The sequence below is a fragment of the Somniosus microcephalus genome, chromosome 20 (assembly GCF_052327205.1).
Source record: "Somniosus microcephalus isolate GS21.2 chromosome 20, FLI_Smic_1.0, whole genome shotgun sequence".
Lineage (NCBI taxonomy): Eukaryota > Metazoa > Chordata > Chondrichthyes > Squaliformes > Somniosidae > Somniosus > Somniosus microcephalus.
This window is the reverse complement of record NC_141006.1, coordinates 22,121,470-22,143,703: the sequence shown is the minus strand read 5'-3', so window position 1 is coordinate 22,143,703 and position 22,234 is coordinate 22,121,470. Positions and strand designations below refer to the sequence as shown.

Genomic DNA, 22,234 nt, shown 5'->3' with positions numbered 1-22,234 from the left:
TGCTCAATTGAAGCAGGGTCACTATTACTGGATGCTCCTCCACGATAAGACACGCTGGACTGTAGCAGGGTCACTATGACTGGGTTCTCCTCCACGATAAGACACGCTGGACTGGAGCAGGGTCACTATTACTGGGTGCGCCTCCACAATAGGACACACTGGACTGGAGCAGGGTCACTATTACTGGGTGGACCTCCACAATAGGACACGCTGGACTGGAGCAGGGTCACAATTACTGGGTGCACCTCCACGATAGGACACGCTGGACTGGAGCAGGGTCACTATTACTGGGTGCACCTCCACCATAGGACATGCTGGACTGGAGCAGGGTCACTATGACTGGGTGCACCTCCACCATAGGACACGCTGGACTGGAGCAGGGTCACTATTACTGGGTGCACCTCCACCATAGGACACGCTGGACTGGAGCAGGGTCACTATTACTGGGTGCAGCTCCACAATAGGACACGCTGGACTGGTGCAGGGTCACTATTACTGGGTGCACCTCCACCATAGGACCTGCTGGACTGGAGCAGGGTCACTATTACTGGGCGCACCTCCACCATAGGACACGCTGGACTGGAGCAGGGTCACTATTACTGGGTGCACCTCCACCATAGGACACGCTGGACTGGAGCAGGGTCACTATTACTGCGTGCACCTCCACCATAGGACATGCTCAATTGAAGCAGGGTCACTATTACTGGGTGCTCCTCCACGATAAGACACGCTGGACTGGAGCAGGGTCACTATTACTGGGTGCACCTCCACCATAGGACACGCTGGACTGGAGCAGGGTCACTATTACTGGGTGCACCTCCACAATAGGACAGGCTGGACTGGAGCAGGGTCACTATTACTGGGTGCACCTCCACAATAGGACCTGCTGGACTGGAGCAGGGTCACTATTACTGGGTGCAGCTCCACAATAGGACCTGCTGGACTGGAGCAAGGTCACTATTACTGGGTGCACCTCCACCATAGGACCTGCTGGACTGGAGCAGGGTCACTATTACTGGGCGCACCTCCTCCATAGGACACGCTGGACTGGAGCAGGGTCACCATTACTGGGTGAACCTCCACGAGAGGACCTGCTGGACTGGAGCAGGGTCACTATTACTGGGTGCACCTCCACCATAGGACCCGCTGGACTGGAGCAGGGTCACTATTACTGGGCGCACCTCCACCATAGGAGACGCTGGACTGGAGCAGGGTCACTATTACTGGGTGCACCTCCACCATAGGACATGCACGATTGAAGCAGGGTCATTATTACTGGGTGCACCTCCACGATAGGACACGCTGGACTGGAGCAGGGTCACTATTACTGGGTGCACCTCCACCATAGGACATGCTGGACTGGAGTAGGGTCACTATTACTGGGTGCACCTCCACCATAGGACATGCTCAATTGAAGCAGGGTCACTATTACTGGGTGCTCCTCCACGATAAGACACGCTCGACTGGAGCAGGGTCACTATTACTGGGTGCACCTCCACAATAGGACACGCTGGACTGGAGCAGGGTCACTATTACTGGGTGCACCTCCACAATAGGACACGCTGGACTGGAGCAGGGTCACTATCACTGGGTGCACCTCCACGATAGGACATGCTGGACTGGAGCAGGGTCACTATTACTGGGTGCACCTCCACGATAGGACACGCTGGACTGGAGCAGGGTCACTATTACTGGGTGCACCTCCACCATAGGACACGCTGGACTGGAGCAGGGTCACTATTACTGGGTGCACCTCCACGATAGGACCTGCTGGACTGGAGCAGGGTCACTATTACTGGGTGCACCTCCACCATAGGACCTGCTGGACTGGAGCAGGGTCACTATTACTGGGTGCCCCTCCACCATAGGACACGCTGGACTGGAGCTGGGTCACTATTACTGGGTGCACCTCCACATAGGACACGCTGGACTGGAGCAGGGTCACTATTACTGGGTGCACCTCCACGATAGGACCTGCTGGACTGGAGCAGGGTCACTACTACTGGGTGCACCTCCACCATAGGACCTGCTGGACTGGAGCAGGGTCACTATTACTGGGCGCACCTCCACCATAGGACACACTGGACTGGAGCAGGGTCACTACTACTGGTTGCACCTCCACGATAGGACACGCTGGACTGGAGCATGGTAACTATTACTGGGTGCACCTCCACGACAGGACACACTGGACTGGAGCAGGGTCACTATTACTGGTTGCACCTCCACAAAAGGACACACTGGACTGGAGCAGGGTCACTATTACTGGGTGCACCTCCACGATTGGACACACTGGACTGGAGCAGGGTCACTATTACTGGGTGCACCTCCACGATAGGACATGCTGGACTGGAGCAGGGTCACTATTACTGGGTGCACCTCCACGATAGGACAGGCTGGACTGGAGCAGGATCACTATTTCTGGGCGCACCTCCACCATAGGACATGCTGGACTGGAGCAGGGTCACTATTACTGGGTGCACCTCCATGATAGGGCAGGCTGGACTGGAGCAGGGTCACTATTACTGGGTGCACCTCCACGATAGGACATGCTGGACTGGAGCAGGGTCACTATTATTGGGTGCACCTCCACCATAGGACACACTGGACTGGAGCAGAGTCACTATTACTGGGTGCACCTCCACCATAGGACACGCTGGACTGGAGCAGGGTCACTATTACTGGGTGCACCTCCACCATAGGACACGCTGGACTGGAGCAGGGTCACTATTACTGGGTGCACCTCCACAATAGGACATGCTGGACTGGAGCAGGGTCACTATTACTGGGTGCACCTCCACGGTAGGACATGCTGGACTGGAGCAGGGTCACTATTACTGGGTGCACCTCCACAATAGGACACGCTGGACTGGAGCAGGGTCACTATTACTGGGTGCACCTCCACAATAGGACACGCTGGACTGGAACAGGGTCACTATTACTGGGTGCACCTCCACAATAGGACATGCTGGACTGGAGCAAGGTCACTATTACTGGGTGCACCTCCACAATAGGACACGCTGGACTGGAGCAGAGTCACTATTACTGGGTGCACCTCCACAATAGGACACACTGGACTGGAGCAGGGTCACTATTACTGGGTGCACCTCCACGGTAGGACATGCTGGACTGGAGCAGGGTCACTATTATATTAGGGGCAAAGTTATTCACATTCAGGGACTTTGGAGCACCACAGAGGTACCCTTGGCCAGAGTTTGGCTAGAATATTTCAATTGCGCAGGAATGTTAGGAGTGGAGGGCTGTCTGCCCATGCTATTCGAGGCTTTGATTGAGAAGGCAGCAGGCACTGAAGCGTTTAAAGCCAAACAATTTAGTAAACTGGAAGCCGAGTACTGCAAAGCAAGTTGGTCTCATTTTGAGACAATGAGGGTTGTCCAACACTTCCTAACGATATATGCACTTTTATTGTTGGAATAGTTTTCATTCAGATGCCCATCAGCGGGCTTAGCTGAACAGACTATGTGGTTGTTACAGCTTCCACACCAAGTGGGGAGGTTTATCATTTGAGCTGGGAGGTTTGACTGACAGCTTGGCAAGCTAATTATTAACTCAGAAAGCTGAGAGAGGGGTCAGACGTCAAGCTTGTGCTTTTCTCTCTTGCTGGAAAAGGCAGTCTGTGGGAGGTATTGTGCCTGTAACAGTGAGAGAGACAGCGTAGTCTCACTTTCTCTCCAGCCAGAGGCTCTATATTGAGACATGAATATATATGTCCCATAATTGGAAAAATTAGTAGCGACTGGTTTGGTGATTGCGAGTTTGTAAAGTCAGTTTAGCCCAATAACAGGGGTAGAGTGGCAGACTTTATTGTTTTCCACGGTACAGGGAGCAATATGAAATAGATACGTTTCACTAGAGGACTGCGTTCAGTTCATTCATATGCTTCAAATAAAATAAACCAGTTTGCTGATTCTAAATTTGCCTTGCCTCACTGAAGTGTTCATCAGTCTGCCTTCCAAAGGTTAGAGGAAATCCAGGTGACAATCCAGACAAGATCATAGTATCCAGTACACAGAACAAGGGCTCTTATTGTTACAGCCCCCCGGGTCACACTATTGTTTAACTAGATATCATATAGTACGGGCGCTCTCCACATTGTAAGGAATGCAGGGTCCACTTACAGGAGTGGCTGGTGATGCTGTATCCGAGCGAATAGTGACCGCGCAACTGAAATCTCTAACACTTGCTCATTGAACATAATAAATCAAAAATCATACTCGAGTCGGTAACCGGGCCCTGGCCCTTTCCTTCAGTGTTGTCCATTTCTATGACAAAATTAGATGGGAAACCCCCGGTTTTTCCATTCTTCCTTCCCATCCACCAACCACCTTCAATCTAAAAGGCAAATAAAATTAAAAATAGTTTTGCACAGTCTAGTGTTTGAACAAGTCTCAGTTCAATATTCTGAAGGGTTTTGATAGAGTAGATAGGGAGAAACTGTTTTCATTGGCAGCAGGGTCGGTAACCAGGGGACACAGATTTACAGTAATTGGCAAAAAAACCAGGGGGGAGCGGAGGAGAATTTTGTTTACGCAGCAAGTTGTTATGATCTGGAACGCACTGCCTGAAGGGGTGGTGAAAGCAGATTCAGTAGTAACTTTCAAAAGGAATTGGATATATACTTGAAAAGGAAACATTTGCAGGGCTATAGGGAAAGAGCAGAGGAGGGCAGCACGGTGGCATAGTGGTTAGCACTGTGCCTCACAGCGCCAGGGACCCGGGTTCAAATCCGGCCTCGGGTGACTGTCTGTGTGGAGTTTGCACATTCTCCCCGTGTTTGCGTGGGTTTCCTCCGGGTGCTCCGGTTTCCTCCCACAGTCCAAAGATGTGCGGGTTAGGATGATTGGCTATGATAAATTGACCCTTAGTGTTAGGGGGATTAAATATGTGGGGTTACGGGGATAGGGTGGGATATGTGTTGGTGTTACGGGGATCGGGTGGGATATGTTTCTGTGCGGGCTCGATGGGCCGAAGTGGCCTCTATCTGCGCTGTGGGGTTTCTGTGATTCTGTGAGTGGGACTAATTGGATCTTTCAAAGTGCTGGCACAGCCACGATGGGCCGAATGGCTTCCTTCTGTGCTGTATGATTCTATGATCCTATGGGCCTCACATCACCATTCAGCAGAATAGTCAATGTTTTATTGATTTGCTCTCAGGATGTGTGTGACACAGACTGGGTCAGCATTTATTGCCCATCACTCGTTGCCCTCAGAAGGTGGTGGTGGGCCTTCTCCTTGAACCGCTGCAGTCTGTGTGGTGAAGGTGCTCCCACAGTGCTGTTAGGTAGGGAGTGCCAGGATAGTGACAGGTGCGGAGACCCAACCCTCTTTCTCACCAGGGGAACAGCTTACCATCTAGTTCTGCCTCCTCTGAGGGTACAAAACACCCTGTAGGGAATTGTGGGTGAGCCAGCATACAACTTTAATGTAAATTTACTAATAGGACACACTGTTTACTAAATAAAAATGCATTCACATTCTATTCATGCTAATATGCAGCAAAAATTGAACGCACAGGGATAATTAGTGAGTCCTACAGCACAGAGACCCAACCCTACGTACATGTTTCACTTCAGAGATTAGCATTTTTAATACGAATCAAGTCTCTCCTTCACGGACTTTCTTGTTTCTCTCTGCTTTATCTGTAGGTCTATGGTTAGTTTTCACTTGGAGTTTCTTCTCTTGTTACTCCTAACCCCACACAATCCTCCTCTCCCTGGATCCTCGCTGTGCTGTAATCAGGATTGTCACTCCGTCTCCCACTCAAACTAATTCTTTCCCAGGATCTCAAAACGATGGAACTCCACACCTCCCTCACTTTCCCCTTCCTTCTACATTCTACGGGGTTTTTTTTTAGCGCCCAAGTGAGGTGTTACAGCGCCAGCTCTGGCTCAGTGGTAGCATTCTGGTCCCTGAGTCAGAAGGTTGTGGGTCAAGTCTAGGCTGACACTCCGGTGCAGTACTGAGGGAGTGCTGCACTGTCGGAGGTGCCCTCTTTCAGATGAGCTGATAAACAGAGGCCCCTTCTGCTCTCTCAGATGGATGCAAAAGATCCCAGGGCACTATTCGAAGAAGAGCAGGGGCGTTCTCTCCGTTGTCCTGGCCAATATTTATCCCTCAACTAACACCTAAAATAGATTACAAAAGCAGAGTATTGCGGATGCTGGAAATCTGAAATAAAAACAGAAAATGCTGGAAATACTCAGCAGGTCAGGCAGCATCTGTAGAGCGAGAAACAGAATTAAAGTTTCAGGTCGATGACCTTTCATCAGAACTGGAAAAAGTTAGAGATATAACGAGTTTTAAGCAAGTACATAGGCAGGGAAAGGGGGGAGGAGAGGAAAGAACAAAAGCGAAGGTCTGTGATAGGGTGGAAGGCAGGAGAGATTAAATGACAAAAGGTATGATTGTACAAAGCAACAGGAGATGGTAATGGGACAGGTAAAGAAACAATAGATGAGTCTAGAAGAGGCGTAAATGGGAATGGCAGAATCATCAACAGCTGCCATGTGAAAAAATAGGGGCAGAGGTCATGGTCTGAAATTGTCGAACTCGATGTTGAGTCCAGAAGGCTGTAAAGTGCCTAATCGAAAGATGAGGTGCTGTTCCTCGAGCTTACATTAACCTGCGTTGGAACAGTGTAAGAGGCCAAAGACAGAGAGGTCAGAGTGGGAGTGGAGCGGAGAATTAAAGTGACAGGCGACCGGAAGCCCGGGGTCACGATTGTGGACTGAACAGAGGTGTTCCGCAAAGCGGTCACCCAAACAGATGTGACGGAGACGGAGAAACTGGGGGAATGGAACAGCGTCCGTCACATCTGTTCTGACAATGCCACCTTCCATACTAGTGCTTCCGAAATGTCTTCCTTTTTCCTCAACCGATAATTCCCTACTACCGTGGTTGACACGACCCTTATCTCACCTTCCATCCTTTTACAACCTGTTAGTGCCCTGTATTATGGGCTATGGGCCTTCGCTATGTCTTTTAATGGAAACCACAGTACAGATAGAAGCCCCATGGTCTGTGATGATGACAAACTTGTTCACTTTAAAAAAAATTATTTGAAATGAGATCTCACCTCGTCGAGGATCTCAACGATGTCCCCTAAGTTGAGCTCCAGCTCTTCTGGTTTCACAGGGCTGTAAGAAATGACAACCTCGCACCATCTCTGCTTCCTCTTCTTCACACCGTGCTCTGCAATTACAGACCCGACTGTCAGTGAAAAGAAAAAAGGAGACTTGCATTTCTACAGCGCCTGCCGCGACCACCGGATGTCCCAAAGCGCTTTACAACCAATGAAGTACTGTCACTGCTGTAGCGCAGGAAATGCAGCAGCCAGTTTGCACACAGTAAGCTCCCATAAATAGCAACGTGATAATGACCAGAGAATCTATTTCAGGTGTTGGCTGAGGGATTAATATTGGCTCCTGCTCTTCTTCAAAATAGTGCCATGGGACCTTTAACACCCACCTAAGAGAGCAGACGGGGCCTCGGTTTAACGACTCATCCAAAAGACGGCAGTGCAGCACTCCCTCAGTATTACATTGGAGTGTCAGCCTAGATTTTTGTGTTTATTCAAGTCTCTGGAGTGGGGCTTGAACCACACAACCTTCTGACTTAGAGGCAAGGGTGCTACCGACTGAGCCACGGCTGACACAGAGCTCCCTCCGTTCACAGGGGTCAACACTCTGCTTCAGTCAGCAGTCACTGCTATACATCCCTCTCACACTCGCAGCTCTGCGATTTTCCCTCTAATTTTGTCCTTGCTGGGGCACGACCCTCCCTCCAGGCTATTGCCAAAGAGGTCAGTCTAATGTGTGAACCTAGATCCTGACTTTTTCCAGGCTATTCGGCGATGGAAAGCATCACAGCCGAGCCCAATCCTCGACAGGCACCTACCTACATGCATCTTCCTGCTGGGGCCGTGACGCGGACTGGGAGCCCTGGCTGACTCTGGCCAATTCTAACATCCTTTCTTCTGTCCCAGAAATCAACTGACCCAACACAAACTAGGGACTGAACCTGGCACTTTCCTGCTCTCCTTGGTTCAGTACCTCATTGGGCAATGTGTTTTAGAATTGGAATGACCCTCTCCAAGGGCCTCACTATATAAACTGGCAGTGGACACAGCGGATTGCAGTGGATAGTTCAGATGGTTCTTTCAAAGTTTGATTAAAGCCAAGTCTCTATTGTGAATAATAATCATTTGGTGTTGGTGTCCGTCTCCCAGCCTGTCTGTAGCAGTCCGTCTCCCAGCCTGTCTGTAGCAGTTGGTGTCTGTCTGTCTGTCTGTATCAGTTGGTGTCTGTCTATATCAGTTAATATCTGTCTGTCTGTCTGTATCAGTTGGTGTCTGTCTATATCAGTTGGTATTTGTCTGTCTGTCTCTTATCAGTTGGTGTCTCCCAGCCTGTCTGTATCAGTTAGTATCTGTCTGTCTGTATCAGTTGGAACATGTCTGTATCAGTTGGTGTGGGTGAATGAGATTAGAATTATTTTCCCACATGGAGGGTAAACGCCGACACGAACTGTTTCCGTGTTGTAATTTCTATTTATTTCTATGTGTCTATCTCCCTGCCTGTCTGTGTATCAGTCAGTGTCTGTCTATATTGGTTGATGCCAATCTCCATGCTTATCTGTATCAGGACTAATGTTCTGCTAATATAGGCCAGAATAGCGACCCTTGACATTTCAAGAGGCATCTGGTAAAATATCTGGTTGAAAGCCAAAGGTCAGATGGTGCCTGGTGAGGTTGGCATCTATAAATGTTGAAAGATCAAATTATGGAGGTCACAAGGTGTGCAGAAAGGGCATCCTTTCAGATACATCACAGAGCTAAATATTAATGGTATTTGTGGCCTGTCCACAACACGGATAGCCATCCTTAAATCACCCACTCTGTAGGAACCAGGCCAAAATCGCTGGCCACACAATCCCTCCTGAACTGCAGTCCGCACGGCATGGCATCCTGCCCCACACATAAAGAATGGCCCCTTGGGGCGGGATCCCATGGTGACTGTGGTCTCTCAAATCAAACCAAAGCAAGGAACCACGCCTTCAGAAAAGAAATAAAAGTGTGAGGGGGGGAAAAAATCTCAACGCTTCCTGCAGGTCAAGTATGACAAGCAGAGAAAAGGCAAGAAGCTAAACACCAGACAAATAGACAGGCTGTGCCGGTACACAGCAGCATCAGGTTAAATCATAGTTCAAAAAATCTTGCACTAACCAGGCCTTCGCCTACCACAGTTACAAACTGATCCCAGGCTGTCTGTGAGGGTACATCAGCCTGAACCAACAGCAGTAAGCAAAAAATTAGCCAACCTGTAGAGGAAGCAGTGAAAACTAAAGCAAGCTATTCAGTTTATCCACATCAGCTAAACCCAGACACGCAGACACACAACTGGCTCTCATAGTCCCATCGACAGTGGGACACCTCATTGGATCAATCCCATCAACAGTGGGACACCTCACTGGGACAATCCCATCGACAGTGGGACACCTCACTGGGACAATCCCATCGACAGTGGGACACCTCACTGGGACAATCCCATCAACAGTGGGACACCTCACTGGGACAATCCCATCAACAGTGGGACACCTCACTGGGACAATTCCATCGACAGTGGGACACCTCACTGGGACAATCCCATCGACAGTGAGACACCTCACTGGGACAATCCCATCGACAGTGGGACACCTCACTGGGACAATCCCATCGACAGTGGGACACCTCACTGGGACAATTCCATCGACAGTGGGACACCTCACTGGGACAATCCCATCGACAGTGGGACACCTCACTGGGACAATCCCATCGACAGTGGGACACCTCACTGGGACAATCCCATCGACAGTGGGACACCTCACTGGGACAATCCCATCGACAGTGGGACACCTCACTGGGACAATCCCATCGACAGTGGGACACCTCACTGGGACAATCCCATCGACAGTGGGACACCTCACTGGGACAATCCCATCGACAGTGAGACACCTCACTGGGACAATCCCATCGACAGTGGGACACCTCACTGGGGCAATTCCATCGACAGTGGGACACCTCACTGGGACAATCCCATCGACAGTGAGGCACCTCACTGGGACAATTCCATCGACAGTGGGACACCTCACTGGGACAATCCCATCGACAGTGAGACACCTCACTGGGACAATCCCATCGACAGTGGGACACCTCACTGGGACAATCCCATCGACAGTGGGACACCTCACTGGGACAATCCCATCGACAGTGGGACACCTCACTGGGGCAATTCCATCGACAGTGGGACACCTCACTGGGACAATCCCATCGACAGTGGGACACCTCACTGGGACAATCCCATTGACAGTGAGGCACCTCACTGGGACAATTCCATCGACAGTGGGACACCTCACTGGGACAATCCCATCGACAGTGGGACACCTCACTGGGACAATCCCATCGACAGTGAGACACCTCACTGGGACAATCCCATCGACAGTGGGACACCTCACTGGGACAATCCCATCGACAGTGGGACACCTCACTGGGACAATCCCATCGACAGTGGGACACCTCACTGGGACAATCCCATCGACAGTGGGACACCTCACTGGGGCAATTCCATCGACAGTGGGACACCTCACTGGGACAATCCCATCGACAGTGAGACACCTCACTGGGACAATCCCATCGACAGTGAGACACCTCACTGGGACAATCCCATCGACAGTGGGACACCTCACTGGGGCAATTCCATCGACAGTGGGACACCTCACTGGGACAATCCCATCGACAGTGGGACACCTCACTGGGACAATCCCATTGACAGTGAGGCACCTCACTGGGACAATTCCATCGACAGTGGGACACCTCACTGGGACAATCCCATCGACAGTGGGACACCTCACTGGGACAATTCCATCGACAGTGAGACACCTCACTGGGACAATCCCATCAACAGTGGGACACCTCACTGGGACAATCCCATCGACAGTGGGACACCTCACTGGGACAATCCCATCGACAGTGGGACACCTCACTGGGACAATCCCATCGACAGTGGGACACCTCACTGGGACAATGCCATCAACAGTGGGACACCTCACTGGGACAATCCCATCGACAGTGGGACACCTCACTGGGACAATCCCATCGACAGTGGGACACCTCTCTGGGACAATCCCATCGACAGTGGGACACCTCTCTGGGACAATCCCATCGACAGTGGGACACCTCTCTGGGACAATCCCATCGACAGTGGGACACCTCTCTGGGACAATCTCAATGGAACAACACCATTCCCAGACCCTCACCCACGGCCCCATTACTGAGGTTTCTATCGCTGTGACACTCCCTTTAAGGCTGAATTTCCCCATATTAACCCACACTATAGCCATACTGCACCAGGAAATCCTCAAAACATTTCTGTAATAAAGCAACCATTAAATACTGATGTAACCAGAACCTGAAATTACTGCTCTGCAACAATTAGAAACCTAGAATCATGTATACTAAAACAAAAAAGAATTTAAAAATGCCCTACAGATAACAGATACTGAGCAGGACATTCCGTAGATTTGTAACAATCGATGACAATGAGACACAGAACTCACCCTCCACCCCCACAATAAAAGACATACACTAAACTGTCCTTGCATTTCTGGGTACCGAGTAATTGTGGCCAGCTTTACACCTCTTGGCTGGTCAATTGACCTTTAGACTCCCTGTGGCTCTATTCCCCTCTCCTCCCCCCATGCAAATTCAAAGCACATTGCCAACACATGCTTCTCACTGTACCAGTGGTGGGCAACAGTCTGGTTTCCAACCTCCTCCTGAAACAGCAACACATTCCAACTGTTCCTTCGATCAGACGTGAAAAATAAAGCTGCCCCGGAGACCGTGGCCAGGGTGATAGAATAACTGAAATAATTTGAGAATGAATAAAGCTGCCTTTGAAAGTGTCATTTCCTGAGGAGGGTCAGATCTGATCTGTTGTTTATTTCTCCACTGGTGTGGCCCACTGGTCTGGTTTTTCCATTATCACACTGCGACGAGATTCGCTTCACTATAGTACTGCGATGTTAAGCCACTTCCTGAAACCACTGCCCATTATAATCTTACCACCCATTGCATAAAATTACAGAACAGAAACAAGCCATTCGGCCAAACTGGTCTGTGCTCCACGCAAGCCTCCTCCCACTCTATTTCATCTAACCCTATTAGCATATCCTTCCGTTCCACTCTCCCTTCAAAAGGACTTCATTGACTGTAAAGTGCTTTGGGACGTCTTGAGGTCATGAAATGAGCTTTATAGAATCTTATCTATCCAGTCATAGCCAAAGAATCACCTGCAATGGCTTCTCTTCCCACTCCCGTAACGTTACCTCTTGAGTCCCCCAAGGATCTTTCCTTGGCCCCTCCTGTTGTGCATGTACCTTTAAGAGAGAACTGATTTTATACTGTAGTACCGGCAGTGACCACACCTGTATATAAAGCCATAGCAGGCTTCTGTATTTTCAGTTTCAGCATACCCTCTGTTCAGTAAACACCTGTTATTATTGTTCTCCTGCAGTCCGTGTGTTATTGATACGCGGACACTACACTGGCGACGAGCAGGTTCGAACTCACCTGCAGTACTGCATCACCTCACGGGGATCCTTCCCTGAGAAGAAGCTTCTTGGAGGTCGGAGTCAGAGCAATGGGCATCGACCGTGGGCAACCGCCCAGTGATCCATCGGAGTTCGGAGAATCGCAGGGGAGGCTGTGGAGAGCTGGGCTTGGCTCCCCAGTCAAGGTGTTCCAGCAAATCGTGCTAGTAGGAGGTAGTGCGCTGACCCTTCCGGACTGCAGCGGGCTCGAGCTCGATCGAGCGGCTCTGCAAAGGGGCCGTGCAGCGTCGTCGGGAGGAAAAGAGAGAGACGTGCCGAAGACGCGGGGCGCCGCCATTACCCTTTAGAATGCTAGGAGCAGTGTTGGCAGCAAGGGGAAGAAGGAAAAGCGCGGGAGGCGCCATTTTATTCCATTGGGGAAGAAGGAAAAGCGCAGGAGGCGCCATTTTAATCCATTGGGGAAGATGGAAAAGCGTGGGAGGCGCCATTTTAAACCACCCAAGATGCCGAAGAGTGGCAGTATCACTACTTTCGACAACGAAATGGAAGACTGGACCACGTATGTGGAAAGAATTGAAGTGTACTGCAAGGCAAATGAGGTGGCCAATGGAAAGAAGGCGTCGGTATTATTCAATTTGATGGGCGCGAGAACGTACGGCCTATTGCGGAATTTAATTACCCCAGCCAAGCCAATGGAGAAAAGTTTTGAAGAGATTGTTAATATCTTACAGGAACACCTAAACCCTACACCGCTGCTGATAGCAGAAAGATTCAAGTTCCATAAAAGAAACCAGCACAAAGATGAGAGCAATGCTGACTATCTTACGGAACTACGCAAGTTATCGAAGCACCGCCAGTTCGGAGCAGGACTGGCAGATATCTTAAGGGATAAGTTTGTCTGCGGGCTCCAGAGTGAAGGAACCCAGAAAAGACTACTTTCGGAAAAGGACCTGACGCTAGAACAAGCTTTTAGCGTGGCAGTATCCTACGAAGCAGCAGCACGGGGAGCTGCAGAAATACAACAGAAACCACAAGAATATAGCGCTAACGAAATGGCATATGGAGCAGAAAAGTGCTATCGCTGCGGCAGAACAACCCATGATTAGAAGGACTGCTGGTTTAAGGACAAAGTATGCAGGCAATGTGGGAAAGTGGGACACATAGCAAGAGTCTGCAGGTCGGGAAAGAAAACCAACACTAAAAGAACTACTAAGGAAAAGTACAAGAAAGTAAAAAAAATGACAGACAGTAGTTCAGAAGATCAGGAGAGTGATAATGACTCCGGGAGCAGGAGACTAAGTTGTCTAAAGTTACACGTGATCGCAAAGGAGGATCACCGAAACATTTGGGTCACCCTCATGATAGCAGGGTCCCCAGTAAAGATGGAATTGGACACAGGATCAGCCCTAACTGTCATGAATCGACGAGACTATGAGCGGCTATTCTCACACATACCCTTGAAGGACACGTCCATTGTATTGAAGACATACACGGGGCAAAAAGTCTACCCCAGAGGAAAAATAAGGGTGCCAATACAACGGCAAGGAAACACAGAAACTGTATCTATATATACTACAAGATGGAGGACCACCATTATTGGGACGGGAATGGATCCGAAAAATACAATTGGATTGGCATTCCATTCAGGCGCTAACTGTGGCTGACAAAAAGGATGACGACGTCACACCTGGCCGACTGTCAAAAATCCTAACTGACGCGAAAGAGGTGTTCCAACAAGGACTTGGGACTCTAAAAGGAGTAACGGCAACGATAAAAATTGAAGATAACGCAAACCCAAAATTTTTTAAGGCCAGACCGGTACCGTACGCGATCCGCCCAGCTGTTGAAGCAGAGCTGGAGAGTCTGGAGCATTCGGGTGTGCTGTCCAAGGTGGACTGGAGCGAGTGGGCCACACCCATCGTTCCTGTAATGAAGAAATCATTGAGCAGCACGTCTGGGGAGCCGAAGAAGGTTCGCATCTGTGGGGACTTCAAGGTAACTGTGAACCCAGTCCTGCACACAGTACAATATCCACTTCCACGGATAGAAGATATTTTCACCTCACTATCTGGAGGGAAACGCTTTACGAAGATTGATCTGGCCCAAGCATATCTACAAATGGAGGTGGAAGAAGCATCTAGGAAATACCTCACGATAAACACTCACAAAGGTCTTTACCAGTACAACCAACTGGTATTCGGGGTAGCATCAGCCCCGGCTATTTGGCAGAGGGCGATGGAACAAGTCCTGCAAGGGATCCCGGGGACCCAGTGTTATTTGGACGACATCCTGGTTACGGGCGAAAATGACAGTGAACACCTTGCCAATCTGGAGCAGGTGCTCACTAGATTACAAGAATATGGGCTACGAGCCAACCGCCCCAAATGCGAGTTTTTCAGGAGACAAATCTCGTATTGTGGCCACATGATTGATGAGGAGGGTTTACATGAGTCCCCAGACAAGATTGAGGCAGTAGTCAAGGCTCCAGCACCGGAAAATGTGTCACAACTGAGGTCGTTCCTCGGGTTGGTGAACTACTACCATAAGTTCTTGCCGAATTTATCTACAATTCTGCACCCACTGAACGCCCTGCTGCAAACTGGAGTAACATGGAAATGGAGTGATGAGTGTAAGCGTGCCTTTCAGAAATGTAAATGCCTAATCACTTCAAAAGAAGTATTGGCCCACGACAATCCAACACTACCGATTCGGTTGGCAGGTGATGCGTCTCCCTTCGGCATTGGAGCGGTGCTGTCACACAAATTCCTTGACGGTTCAGAGAGGCCAATAGCCTTTGCGTCGCGCTCGTTAACCTCAGCCGAGCGTAACTACGCCCAGATTGACAGGGAGGCCCTCAGCCTGGTGTGGGGGGTGAAGAAGTTCAATCACTATCTGCACAGGCAGAAATTCACCCTACTGACTGATCATCAGCCTCTGGTCTCCATTTTTAACCCAAAGAAGGGCGTTCCGGTGATGACGGCGCAACGGCTGCAAAGATGGTCCCTTTTTCTAGGGGCACATCAATACGACATAGAGTACAAGGGTACGAAACAGCATGGAAACGCTGATGGGCTGTCGCGCCTGCCGTTGCCTATGGTGGAGGAAGCACCTGCAGTGGACCCTGTTGAGATATTCCATTCGACCATAGTCGAATGTCTACCTGTTACAAACTCAAGTATAGAGAAGGAAACCCGAAATGACCCGACACTCTCTCGGGTCTATGATTTGACGGTGAAGGGATGGCCAGCACATGGCGACTCACTGTTGCCAGCATTTTCGCCAAGGAGAGAACAGCTGTCAGTGTGCCAGGGGACCTTGATGTGTGGATCCCGAGTGGTAATTCCACCCAAGTTAAGAGATAGAGTGCTCAATGAGCTTCATGAGGGTCATCTGGGAGGGGTAAAAATGAAGAGCCTAGCCAGGGCGTTTGTGTGGTGGCCGGGAATCGATAAAGAAATCGAGGATATGACCAAGAGATGCACAGAATGCCAGAAGGTCCAAAACGCTCCACCACAGGCCCCGCTACACCCATGGGAGTGGCCCTCATCTCCATGGCAATGGGTACAAATTGATTTTGCTGGTCCATTCATGGACTCAATGTTTTTAATCGCCGTGGATGCCCATTCGAAATGGCCAGAGGTCATCAAAATGTCCTCCACCACCACGGAGAAAACTATTGCAGTCCTACGGACCATCTTCGCCAGGAATGGCTTGCCAGAACAGATTTGCTCCGGCAATGGACCACAGTTTGTGTCCGAGGATTTCCAGAGGTTTCTGAGGAATAATGGGGTGAAACATTATACATCTGCCCCATATCATCCAGCCACAAATGGATTGGCTGAGAGGTTTGTTCAGACCTTTAAAAAGGCAATAAAGGCGATGTATAATGACAACATACCACTACAACACAAGGTGGATAATTTCTTGTTTGCTTACCGGAATGCGACACATGCAGTCACCAACCAAGCTCCAGCCATAATGTTCTTCAACCGAAGGCTAAGATGTTGCCTGGATTTGCTCAAACCAAACATAAGACGAGATGTTGAGGAGAAGCAATTCCAGCACATCAATGAGAAGCCAACCAGGAGCTTCAAGATAGGGCAACCAGTCTTGGCCCGCGACTACCGAACAGAAAAATGGCAGCCAGGAACGATATGCACACAGCAGGGACCACTAATGTACACAGTGGATGTTGCAGAGAGCATCGTGAGATGCCATGCTGACCAGATTCTAGAGTCACAGGAACAAGCCAAACCCATACCACGAGCATGTGCACCTGGTAGTGAACCCGAAGTGCAGATTGCGTCTACCTCAGAATCAGTGGTATTGGAAGCTGACGAACCAACCAATGACAATGAGCCAGAATCGACTCCGCCGCAAGAACAGGATACTCGAGAAAGGCGCTATCCAGTCAGGATCAGGAAGCCTCCTCAAAGACTGAATTTATAAATGATTATTTCAGTTGATGTATATAGTACAGAGAAATTTGTAATTGTAATTAGTTATTATTTAATTGTTAAATGAATGTTATGTACTGTTTATCTAAAAGGGGAGGAATTGTTGTGTATGTACCTTTAAGAGAGAACTGATTTTATACTGTAGTACCGGCAGTGACCACACCTGTATATAAAGCCATAGCAGGCTTCTGTACTTTCAGTTTCAGCATACCCTCTGTTCAGTAAACACCTGTTATTATTGTTCTCCTGCAGTCTGTGTGTTATTGATATGCGGACACTACACCTCCTATTTCTCATCTACAAACTGCCCATCTGAAAACACGTCAGATTGCACATATACGCCAACGACTCCCAGTTCCACCTCACCATCACCTCTCTCGACCGCTCCACTCTCTCTGATTTGTTACGCTGCTTGCCTGACATCCAGTCCTGGATGAGCAGAAATGTCCTCCAAATAAATATCGGGGAGACCGAAGCCTTTGTCTTCAGTCCCCGCCACAAACTCCGTTCACTAGCCACCAACTCCATCCCTCTCCCTGGCAAATGCCTGAGGCTGAACCAGACTGTTCGCAAACTTGGCGTCCTATTTGACCCCGAGATGAACTTCCGACCACATAGCCACTCCATCACCAAGACCGCCTATTTCCACCTCCGTAACAGCACCCGTCTCCGCCCCTGCCTCAGCTCATCTGCTGCTGAAACCCTCATCCATGCCTTTGTTACCTCTAGACTTGACTATTCCAATGCTCTCCAGGCCAGCCTCCCATCTTCCATCCTCCATAAACTGGAGCTCATCCAAAACTCTGCTGCCCGTATCCTAACTCACACCAAGTCCCATTCATCCATCACTCCTGTGCTCGCTGACCTACATTGGCTCCCAGTCCAGCAACACCTCAATTTTAAAATTCTCATCCATGTTTTCAAATCCCTCCATGGCATCACTCCTCCCTATCTCTGCAACCTCCTCCAGGTCTACAACTCTCTAAGGTCTCTGCTCTCCTCCAATTCTGGCCTCTTGCGCATTCCCGATTTTAATTGCTCCACCACTGGCGGCCGTGCCTTCAGCTGCCTAGGTCCTAAGCTCTGGAATTCCCTCCCTAAACCTCTCCGCCTCTCTTACCTCACTCTCCTCCTTTAAGATGCTCCTTCAAACCTACCTCTTTGACCAAGCACCGCCCTAATACCTCCTTAAAGGAAAGGGGGAAACAGATTTCAAGCCATGGGGGAAAAGGTTAGGAGAGAGGATCAAGACTTGGTTGGAAAAATGGGTTTTGAGAAGGAGGCGAGAGAAGGAGAGATGTGGAGAGATTTAGGAAGGGAGTTGCAGGGAGTGAGACCAGGGTGGCTGAAGACTCTGTCACCAATGATGGGGCGAAGCGAGGGGAGGGATGCACAAACGACCAGAGTCAGAGGAACGCAGGCTGCGAGGGGAGGGTAAGATATAATGGGATACAAGGCTGGAGGATATTGAAGCGATAAGGTGGGGCAAGATGTGGAGAATGTAACAGTAATCCAGAGCAGCCAACCTGATCACAGATGTTTACTCACTCCTCAAACAGCACAGTTGATGTGTAAGGATTACAAATAACGCAGAGTGAATGAATACAGCTGGGGAGTGCACGGTGGCGGCTGCCCAAAGGATATGAGGCGCACTAACACTGTCAGTGCACATGGAAACATTACAGGACGTGTTTGTGAATCTGTCGGGCTCAATGTTTCCTTTCAATTGTTTGCAGGGTGGATTCACACCACTTCCTGCCCTTCTGTGGTGCTGACGATGAAGACAAACAGAAAATATTGCAGACGCTGGTCCGGGGGACGATTGACTGAGGCGTTTAAAGGAAGGGAACCCAGATTTATTCAAAGGGAAACAATTCTGTTCAGCCCTGGCCAGCAATTTACCTGGCGTCCCCTCTCACAGACAAATGAGTGACAAGGTCCCTGTGCTATTTGAAGACTGCAGAGTCTAACTTAGGCAGCGCACTGAGAGTGAGTTAGTACCGGCACAAATCCCATCTGATCACACCTGCCGTAAAGTTATTTAACCAACTACAGTAGTACAACTGGATTGTAAGGATATTCAATAGTGTACAGCTGGGGAGTGAGCAAGTGTGAAACACAATAGAGAGAGGAAGGCACAGAAAGGGCGAATGTACTGACGAGGCTTTGCAAAGTGGAGTTCGCAGTGTGAGGGGCAAAAGAAATGCCCTTTAGAGGTCCAACGGGCATCTAACAAATAAGCAGCAGATTGATGGGCACAGGAGAAAGGAAGGATGTTGCGTTTATATAGCGCTTTTCACGACCTCAGGACGTCCCAAAACGCATTACAGCCAATGAAGTACTTTTTTGAAGTGCAGTCACTGTTGAAATATAGGAAACGCGGCAGCCAATTTGTGCACAGCAAGATTCCACAAACAGCAATGTGATAATGACCAAATAATCTGTTTTAGTGATGTTGGTTGAGGGATAAATATTGGCCAGGACACCAGGGATAACTCCCCTGCTCGTCTTCAAAATAGTGCCGTGGGATCTTTTACGTCCACCTGAGAGAGCAGACGGGGCCTCGGTTTAATGTCCCATCTGAAAGACAGTACCTCCGACAGTGCAGCACTCCCTCAGCACTGCACTGATGTCTAGATTATGTGCTCAGGTCTGGAGTGCAGTACTGCATTTTGTGGTTAGGTTTCTGGAGCAGGACCCACGAGCTTTTGACTCAGAGACGAGAGTGCTACCAACTGAGCCCCGGCTGACACCATGTGCAGCATTATGGACAGCCTGGCCTGTCAACTCGCACACAATTTGGAGTGAGACTCACTCCTTTCAGTTTTAAAATGGACCCTATTTTGATACATCTTCATCCTAAAAATAAATGGGTTTGTGAGTTGTCTCACTCTTGTCAAAGACGGATTAAGAATCTCTGGGGCCCTGGGCATCAAGCGCAATCAGGGCCCCTCCGCACCTCCCCCACAGTAGCTCCCGCACATTAAAGCACTTTACCGGGGAACCCATATTTGCACTGGGCCTCTGGCAGGGGCCTCTAGGTTGGGAGTGTTCAATTATGAGGACAGGTTGCATAAACTTGGCCTGTATTCCCCTGAGTTTAGAAGATTGAGGGGTGATCTGATCAAGGTGCTGAAAATGTTAAAAGGATTCGGAGAAACTACTTCCTCTGGTGGGGAGAGTTCAGAACAAGGGGACATAACCTTAAAATCAGAGTTAGGCCATTCAGGGGTGATGTCAGGAAACACTTCTTCACACAAAGTGCAGTGGAAATTTAGAACTCTCGCCCCAGAAGGCTGTGGATGCGGGGACAATTGAAGCTTTCAAGGCTGAGAGTGTCAGATTTTTGAAATAACAACAGAAAATGCTGGAAACACTCAGCAGGTCAGGCAACATCGAGGAGAGAGAAGCAGAGTTAACGTTTCGGGTCGAGGACCCGTCATCAACACTGGAAAAGGTTAGAGAAGAGAGATTTTATAGCAGGGATAGGGACAGGGAGGAAAGAACAAAGGGAAGGTCTGTGACAGACTGGAAGGCAGGAGAGATGGACTGACAAAAGGAATGATGGTGCAAGGCATAAAGAGAGGTAATAGGACAAGTTAAGAAACAAAAGATGACTCTAGTTGAGGTGTGAATGGCGATGGCAGAATCATCAACAGCTTCCCTGTGAGATGACAAGGGGAGAAAAAAATATAGGGGCCGAGGTTATAGTCTGAAATTGTTGAACTCGATGTTAAGTACAGAAGGCTGTAAAGTGCCTAATCGAAAGATAAGGTGTTGCAGAGGCTGGTGTCAGGAGCAGTGAGACCGGAGACCCAGTGAGTATTTAAACTCACTTTCGCGGGCTTTCTTTGCAGAGGCTGGTGTCGGGAGCAGTGAGACCGGAGACCCCGTAAGTATTTAAATTCACTTTCGCGGGCTTTCTTTGCAGAGGCTGGTGTCGGGAGCAGTGAGACCGGAGACCCCGTGAGTATTTAAACTCACTTTCGCTTTCTTACCAATCTCACACTGGTGGTGGCATTCCGGAGCCACGTCACGATTCAAAACATGACGCGGGCAGGAGGGAGCAGCTGATTGGGTGAGGACGGCCAGGGAGTATTTATACTACTCTATAGTTTGACAGTTAAGGTTCATAGTTTATAAAGTTTAGAAGGTCTTAATTTTTTTGTGGTTATGGTTTCTAGTGTTAGTAACCAAGGGCCCTTGAGTATATCATTTAATTGTAGTGTAATAGGTGGTATTGATTTGATTTAAGTTAATTTAAATTAATTAAAGGGTAAGTCATGGCAGGACGGCTTGCTGCCATGGCATGCTCCTCCTGCACTATGTGGGAAATCAGGGACACTTCCTGTGTCCCTGACGACCATGTGTGTGGGAAGTGTATCCAGCTGCAGCTACTGGCAGACCGCATTGCGGCGCTGAAGCTGCGATTGGATTCATACTGGAGCATTCGCGATGCTGAGGACGTCATGGATATAGGACGTCATGGATATCACGTTTAATGAGTTGGTAACACTGCAGGAAAAGGCTGCACAGGCAGGAAGGGAATGGGTGACCACCAGGCAGTGTAGTAGGTGCAGACAGGTAGTGCAGGGGTCCCCTGTGGAGATCCCCCTCTCAAACAGATATACCGCTTTGGATATTGTTGGGGGGGATGGCTTATCGGGGGAAGACAGCAGCAAACAACTTCCTGGCACCATGGGTGGTTCTGCTGCACAGGACGGGAGGAAAAAGAACGGGAGAGCTATAGTGATAGGGGATTCTATTGTAAGGGGAATAGATAGGCGTTTCTGCGGCCGCAAATGAGACTCCAGTATGGTATGTTGCCTCCCTGGTGCAAGGGTCAAGGATGTCTCGGAGCAGCTGCAGAGCATTCTGGAGGGGGAGGGTGTGCAGCCAGTTGTTGTGGTGCATATAGGTACCAACGATATAGGTAAAAACCGGGATGAGGTCCTAAAAGCTGAATATAGGGAGTTAGGAGGTAAATTAAAAAATAGGACCTCAAAGGTAGTAATCTCAGGATTGCTACCAGTGCCACGTGCTAGTCAGAGTAGAAATAGAAGGATATTTCAGATGAATACGTGGCTAGAGGAATGGTGCAAGGGGGAGGGATTCAAATTTCTGGGACATTGCAACCGGTTCTGGGGGAGGTGGGACCAGTACAAACTGGA

At 49.4% G+C, this 22,234-nt stretch overlaps 1 protein-coding gene across 1 annotated transcript in view; it reads right to left on the bottom strand.

Moving 5' to 3' along the window:
* Positions 1-22,234, bottom strand: part of mnmip1 (manchette microtubule inner protein 1) — a 145,140-nt gene that overhangs the window by 92,577 nt on the left and 30,329 nt on the right. The window contains exons 4-5 of the mRNA XM_085963172.1: positions 7,094-7,209; positions 4,233-4,350 (exon numbers count right to left, since the gene is read on the bottom strand). Of these exons, the coding sequence (XP_085819298.1) occupies positions 4,233-4,350; positions 7,094-7,209 (234 nt within the window). The remainder of the gene's footprint in view (positions 1-4,232; positions 4,351-7,093; positions 7,210-22,234) is intronic.